Raw genomic sequence first — 8,141 nt, 5'->3', positions numbered from 1 at the left:
TCATGAACTTTTTCTGAAAATCCGTGAATGCCTTTTCAAAATTGATGAACTTTTTTCAAATTCGTGAACTTTTTATCAAAATCAAGGAATTTTTTTCAAACTAGTGAACTTTTTCCCAGAATCCGGTGAACTTTCTGCAAATTCGTGAACTTTTTTGTCAAAATTGATGAACTTTTTTCAAATATGTGAAATTTTCTTCAAAAATCCCGTGAACGTTTTTCAAATTCATGAACTTTTTTCTGGGAAATTCATGAACTTTTTTCAAATCGATCAACATTTTTAATATCCGTGAATTCCGTTTCATATTTACGTTTTCTTTTTTAGAAAAATCCTAACTGGAACTGAAACAGCGGTAAAATAGTTCCGGTTTCAGTTATAGGTCATCAGATTCACTGTGGTGCAGTGGTTAATGCGCTATGCCGCTAGACGTTAGCGTGCGGGTTTGAATCCCATCTACCGCAGATTAATAATCCACCACTTGCTCTTTAAGACTCGTTTATATTTAATTATATATAAACGCCTCATTAATATTATTAGTTTTTACAAAACCTGAGGTGGGATATATTGGTATCCTCTTGAGTCATACACATGCTCACTAAACCGGTTTCCTCATTATTGGTTTTGTTCTTCTTTCTCGTTGACTTGTTTCGGCATAGTCCCTAAGAATATCTCTCCATCGTCAGAGGATTAATATTATTAGGGTTTACAAAACCTGAGGTGGGATATATTGGTATCCTCTTGAGTCATACACATGCTCACTAAACCGGTTTCCTCATTACTGGTTTTATTCTTCTTTCTCGTTGACTTGTTCCGGCATAGTCCCTAAGAATGTCTCTCCATCGTCAGAGGAGCAAATCCCACTCATGAGCTATCTAGTCCCTTGTCAAACTTTCCGATGAACAGCAAGTTATCGTTATGATCACCATCTTACAGATGACGTTTGAGGAACTCCAAAGTTCGTCGTATGGTAAGAAGTGACTACGATACTCTCATGGTCTAAGGAACTAAATCGCACGTTAACACTCTATGTTATAACAATTGACTTCTGACGATTGTATCTCAAAGTATAACAAACAAGTTTGGGTTAATTCAATACGATCGTTCTTTTAACATCATATTCTCAAAATTGTTTTAGGACTATCGTTACACTTAACAATATCCTAACATCCGGAAAACATTATCACGAACAACATTTGAGCTAGTCTTTGAGGAGCTCAGAATGTGGGCTTTGGCAGGAGGGAGAGGAATGAGTGATCTTTTGTGAGGAGTAGGTCCCTTGTCAAACTTTCCGATGAACAGCAAGTTATCGTTATGATCACCATCTTACAGATGACGTTTGAGGAACTCCAAAGTTCGTCGTATGGTAAGAAGTGACTACGATACTCTCATGGTCTAAGGAACTAAATCGCACGTTAACACTCTATGTTATAACAATTGACTTCTGACGATTGTATCTCAAAGTATAACAAACAAGTTTGGGTTAATTCAATACGATCGTTCTTTTAACATCATATTCTCAAAATTGTTTTAGGACTATCGTTACACTTAACAATATCCTAACATCCGGAAAACATTATCACGAACAACATTTGAGCTAGTCTTTGAGGAGCTCAGAATGTGGGCTTTGGCAGGAGGGAGAGGAATGAGTGATCTTTTGTGAGGAGTAGGTCCCTTGTCAAACTTTCCGATGAACAGCAAGTTATCGTTATGATCACCATCTTACAGATGACGTTTGAGGAACTCCAAAGTTCGTCGTATGGTAAGAAGTGACTACGATACTCTCATGGTCTAAGGAACTAAATCGCACGTTAACACTCTATGTTATAACAATTGACTTCTGACGATTGTATCTCAAAGTATAACAAACAAGTTTGGGTTAATTCAATACGATCGTTCTTTTAACATCATATTCTCAAAATTGTTTTAGGACTATCGTTACACTTAACAATATCCTAACATCCGGAAAACATTATCACGAACAACATTTGAGCTAGTCTTTGAGGAGCTCAGAATGTGGGCTTTGGCAGGAGGGAGAGGAATGAGTGATCTTTTGTGAGGAGTAGGTCCTGTGTTTGGATTTGGAGTCTTATTACTTTGCCTTCAGCCAAGCTGTGGCTGTGATGCACTTTTATCTTGTACATTTTCCCTCTCTTATATAAAGCTATGGTACGTAATTTACGTACTCTAAAAAAAATCAATTTATCATCATGCATGCATGAGAATCTGGTCACAAAAAAATGGTGACCCATCTATTTAAGCACCTTTATCATGAAAATTGCAAGTTATAACATGATACATGAACACCATGCATATATTTCAACTTCTCATTCAAAACCTTTCGCGATAGCTAGAATATAACTACTTCTACAAGTCTGTTGATTACCAGAATATGTGTGTGGCTTTAGATTGAATATCCAAACAGACGCCAAGACTGCGTCTCATGCCCTGGTTTGATAAGAGAATAACATGCGCCTGGGTCTCAACAAATAATCATATAAATAAGCTTTTGTTAGAGAAATAGAATATCATCAGCTACAAATTCACGCCGTAGAATTTTCGATATGATTGTGAAGCAAATAGGCCTACAACCATATACGTCAACCAATCAAGGCGAAAAGGTTACCATGTATTTTCCAGATCCTACAAAAATTCTCAAGCCATGCTCAACCCAATTCACTCAATATGCACTGGGTGCATGCTTGCACCAAATAATGTACAGTAAATATCTAGCGTGATTACAGCTTGTAATAATAGATGCAAGAAAAAAGTTGGCATGCATCCAGCACTTGCACGGTATGGTAAAATCCATGGTGTTTTGCTACCTCATCCACCTATTCACATCTGTAACAAATGTAACAATGCGGGTGTTGGGGGGAAATCCTGTAACTGCTGCGATATACCCTATCATACAATTTTCCTCAGGTGTTGCAACAATAAAACCTCAGAGTGGCAACATCCACGTCAATAACCCAAAAAAAGCCAATTATTATGGACTAAAGAATTACAATACACCAGCTTGCTCTCCCTCCCTAATGTCCACCGAGAGCGCAGCCAGGCGTCTGTGTATAGCTCCGCCGAAAATTGCTGGAAGGTCGGATTCGATGTTCAGCAGTTTGGACCTATTGCTCGGCAGTTTGGCCCTCCTGTGCTGAACTCTCCGGCTTGCTCTGCTCGCCTTCTGCTGCGGAGTCGCTTTCAATGTCAGGGAAAACCTCTGGCTGCAGCGATGGCGCGACCTTGTTGACTTGAAGCCATGTTGCTTCCCACAACGTGTTCTCCTCGCTGGCGCTAGTCTTTGACAGTACACCATTTGCTTTCATCACCAGTAGTATGTTCTTCAGTAGCTCAGGGATTGCCTCATGTAGCTTCTCAGTCCTCCTCCCTCTCAGTTTCACTTTCATGAACTTCTCTATCATGTCGAGGACTTCCAGCCACAGCTTGCTGAAACTGCTCTGTGCGGACAAGTCTTTAAGTGACTGCAAGAACACCTTGCACAACAGTTTCACGGCATGCAAGAGGGACACCTCCATATTTCTGAAATCCTTTGGTGAGTAACTCTGAGCAATCTCCAACAACTCGTCAAGCAACTGGAAGATAATATCAAAGGACATCAACCATGCAGAAGAGGAAACTGATATTCCATCAACTATTAAGCATCTGTGCAAACATAACAGCGCATGGTTCCTCACTTCCTCCCTCTGATCCGTGCACACCTTCCTCAATGCCTGCACTAGCCGCAGCCACATCTCAGCAATTCCTTCCAATATCCTGTCTGCCTCGCCACCAGCTTCCTTGACCTCACGTGACCAGCGTGTAAGGCAATTTACTGAGTCAGCCATTAGGTTCAAGGCATGGATAGATCTCTCTGAAGACCCAAGCCGGGATTCTGCAAACTGCCTTGAGGCCTCCACTGAAACGATGAAGTTGGCAGGTGAGAGGTGTGCTCCCTCAGACATGATGAAAACCAGAGCTTCAAAGCCAGCATCAGAAGCATCAGGATGGCGAGCGGTGACGCAGAGTAAGGAAATTATAGTTCGCCAGCCCATCTGAGATTTGATATGGGTTGCATTGGCCTTCACAAGTCGTGTGACCTCCAACGTGATGTTCTCACAGTAAGCATCAGCTACACGAGCATCAAGTTTCAAAATCAGCTGCAGTGACCTCAGTAAGTCATCCACCAGATTCTCCTTATAAGGAAGCAGCCTCTGGCAGATGTGCAGAAGCCCGAACACAGCCTTCTCCACCAGATTGCAAGGCATCACTGTGGACTGAACGATATGGGTTATGTGCTCATAAACACCCTGCCACAAAAGCACAATCCTGTCTCTGTTATTTAATGTGACAGTAATTAGGAGCTCTAAGCAGAACACTGCCGTGCCTTCATCATCAAGCGAGCTGGTTATCCTCTGAGGTCGGCCTGCTGCCTGAATGAGGGCTCTTGCTAGATTTGAGAGTGAGTCAGCTTGTAAGAATTTACTCTCGGTGAAGATGGTACCTATTTGGCATTTCTTTACGGTCTCCAAAGCATTCCTCTGAGCTGCCAGTTGCTCCTCAGTTGGCTGGGACCTTGGTTCTTCAGCATCTAGGTACAGTAGTTGGCTAAACCTACCCATCAGCCCATATGTTTTCTTAGGGGTGTTGATTGGTAAGGCTTGAGGTACAAGTGCATATGAACCAAGCTTGCTAGGCAATGAATCTGAAGACGACTCCTGATCGTCACCTGTATCGCCAGTGAGGCGACCAGGAAGAAGGCCTATCTTGTGCAACCTTAAAATGCAATCTACTATATTCCTCCATCCACTCCGTATATGATCACCATAAGTAGTTGCAATTGTGAAGACCGCCTCTGTTGCCATTCTAGCCTTGGTATCCACCCCAAAAGCTATTACAGGGTCATCAGCATAAGAATTGTTCAACAAAGTGGTGAACTTACATAGACCCACAACAAGATCATTCAATACATCATCGAGATGATAGAATGCAGCCAGCTTTGCTACAGATAGAAAACCATCAATGCATCCTGTAAGAATCTCCTCATGCTCAACATTATCAAAAACCACGGAGATAGCAGCAACTGATGGTCCAGCCATGATAGGGAACATGTCATTATCAAGAAAAGGGTAGGAGTCACAAGCAATGTACACTGATGTCCTCTTTGACTTCCACATCAGATCAACCCAGCGGCTATAAGACATCTCAGAGCATCCAGCTCCTTGCTCGGGAATGGTTTTGATCTCATTCCGACAGATAGAATAAAACAGCTCCAACAAGAACTCCCTTGGAAGATCATTCCCACCATTGATACGGCGATTGTTCCTGATAAAGTCTTCTTCAGTCATCTTCTTCTTAACCCTTACATTGTGTTGATCTGTGTTGAGCATAATTACTGAATACGACAGCACCAGAGCGGCATCCCTGTTAACAAACATGTGTGGTGACTGTTCATAATACCTCTCAGAGAAGGCCTCCAGAATCCGCTGTATCTTTTGTGACTCACCAGGCAGCCGGAAAGTTTCCAAGAAGAGCCTTAGGGCAGCGTCCAAGTTCATATCCTCAAAGTCAAAGGTTTTAGCAAATTCGTGAAGTACCAGAATAGAGAACTCATCATGATTCCCAAGGTATTCCCCAAGAAGGTTCTTGTCCAATCCAGGTGTGTACCGAAAGAACAGAGCAACACTTCGTGGATCAAGTTTTTCAGGCAATAGGTGGACACCTTGCAGGTACTCAAAGCCCTTCTTTTTGTCCCTATTGAAATGCTCAACACCAACCATTAGCTTTCTCTTGATGCTTTTTTGCTGGTGAACGAATCTAACCCATTGATCAGGATCATTACTGCCCTCACACTTCAACTGCCAAAAGGGAAAATATTCACTTATTTCTGGAACTGTCTGCCCATGATGCTGATGTGCATGATCAGTCCTCTCTGCTATCGCCTGAATGACAGCAACCAAACCATCCAATGCAAGAACATTCAATGCGGACAATGGACTGTTTACAGGGAATGCACTTCTAGACAGAAGATTAGCTAGGTCTTCAAAAATATTTGAACACTGTAGATCACAGTCCATGTTTGCATACATCTCAGCCATAAACTCTTTCTGCCGACAGAAATCCACTAGAGCCTCCAGGGCGACTTCCTGCTGCTGATAACTAGCTCCATATCTACCCTGGGCTAATCTTAGGATCACACACGAGAAGAAAGCCTCAATTTGCAACTTAAGTTCCTGACGTAAATGGTAGAAGAGAGTAAAAACAGTGCTGCACACTGTCGACAGAATCAGGGGGCTCATTGACAAGCCAAACTGCATTAGATTGTGGAACAGTTCATCCTGTACAAAAGCCAGCAACTTTGGGTGCCTGTCGATGAACGAAGCTGACAACTCAATGGCAGAATTTATCAACCCCAGAGCAAAGAGGGGCACGTCCTCATCATAATCAATGCCATTCATCCTTTGGCTCACATCCATGTCTTCGGCTATGTTCAAGAGGGAGCACAAGAACTGTAATATCTCCACCATGCAAGGAACCCCGAGCGGCTCCATCATGTCCTTGTCTTGAACGGCACCAAAGCCACCTCCGACCTCATCCCCGGAGCTATTCAAACAAACATAATCACTCTTCCCATTCCCTAGCTCCTCAGCACCCAAATCTTGGTTCTTGCTAATCTGTGGAACAAACGCACCACCACATTAATACACCAAACTTGGTATTACCACCAGAATGCATTTTGTTCCAAACTAGCATGATACATAGTGTACAGGTAGGTACTCAAGGCAAGTAAAAATGGAGTCGGTTTCATGTGCACATGGTCAAATTGCTGGAATGACAGCATTTGGAAAACTAAGACTCCAATTAACCCTCCATACAAATACACACACACATGAATAAGTATAGTTACTTCAGTACACAAACCAAAAAGAGCACTGCAAGTTAAACTATCACAATACTGGGTAAAAAAGGAAAAGAGCAGCATTGTCTCCATGATCAAGTGTGCAAGCAATATAAAAATGTAATTGGTGGGCTGAAGACCCTGAGAAGCAATCCCACCTGCTCGTTGACGATGGCGGTGGGTTCAATGTCAGCAAGGCGGGCGAAGACACAGCGGATGACCTCCTGCATGGTCTGCCTGGAGACGCGCTGCAGGAGCTCCCCCTTGGTGCCGGCCTGCTGCACGACGCGGAAGCAGGTGGTGACGATGGCGCAGACGTGGCGGTTGGAGAGCGCGGGGGCTGCGCGGCCGCGCACGCAGGCGAGCAGCACCTGCAGGACCCGGGCGAGGACGGCCTCCTCGGAGGCCGGGTCGGTGACCTCGAAGCGGCAGCCCGTGACGGCCTCCACGACGGCGCCCATGGCCTCGGGGGCGCCCCCGCCGGGCGCCACGAGGTCGAGGGACAGGAGCTTGTGCAGGGAGGAGAGCGCGGAGCCGGTGATGGGCGCGCCGGTCTCGTCGGAGCGCACGACGTCGAGGAAGGGGCGGAGGCAGAGGAGCGGGTCGGCCTCGGGCCAGCGGGTCCCCCACGCGGCGGCGCGGCGGCGGAGCGACTTGAGCCCCGCGATGAGGGGGTGGTCGAGGTGCTCCTCCTCGGCGCCGCCGCCGTCGTCCCCGCCGTAGCGCACGCCCGCCCAGCGCACGTTGCGGCGCATGACGGCCAGCACCGTGGCCACCTCCGACGCCACCACGCACGCCATCGCCACGCCCGACGACCCCGCTCCCGACGACGGCGACTCCGACGCTGCCCTGAGGCCGCCCATGGAGGCGGGCGGCGGTCCGGTGCGAGCGCGCGGGCGGCTACGAGCGCATCCGGGGGCCGGGTTGGGATCTGATCTGGGCGGGGTGAGATCTGGCTGCTGGCGGGTTTGGTCTTCGGGGTTGGGGTGAGGGGCTGGATCTGAGAGACACCAAAGCTCAACTCCTAGTACTACCACCGAATGAGTTTGGTGGGTTTTTGCCTTTGTTTGGTTTGAAATTTTGAACTTTATAAAATATTCTATGCTTCATGTTGGGGCAGGCCATTCCTCTTTTTTTTCAATTTTCTTCATGTTGGGAGTAGGCCATTCCTTTTTCATAAAATTCCGTCGAATCAAAGAGGTCTTCTGAATTGATTTATGTAGCTCAACGGCGTGCGTTCACGACGAGAAGA

At 45.5% G+C, this 8,141-nt stretch overlaps 1 protein-coding gene across 1 annotated transcript; it reads right to left on the bottom strand.

The window, feature by feature from the left end:
* Positions 1–2,649: 2,649 nt before the first annotated feature.
* On the bottom strand, positions 2,650–7,914 carry LOC125510412 (ARF guanine-nucleotide exchange factor GNOM-like). The gene is made up of 2 exons (XM_048675582.1): positions 7,048–7,914; positions 2,650–6,665 (listed from the first exon to the last, which is right to left on the bottom strand). The coding sequence occupies exons 1-2, from the start codon at positions 7,750–7,752 to the stop codon at positions 3,120–3,122; spliced, it is 4,251 nt and encodes a 1,416-aa protein (XP_048531539.1). The 5' UTR covers positions 7,753–7,914; the 3' UTR covers positions 2,650–3,119.
* Between the last annotated feature and the right edge of the window lie 227 nt (positions 7,915–8,141).

This window comes from Triticum urartu, chromosome 5 (genome assembly GCF_003073215.2).
Source record: "Triticum urartu cultivar G1812 chromosome 5, Tu2.1, whole genome shotgun sequence".
Classification (NCBI taxonomy): domain Eukaryota; kingdom Viridiplantae; phylum Streptophyta; class Magnoliopsida; order Poales; family Poaceae; genus Triticum; species Triticum urartu.
Note: the sequence above shows the minus strand (reverse complement) of the source record. Positions and strands in the feature narration are given on the sequence as shown.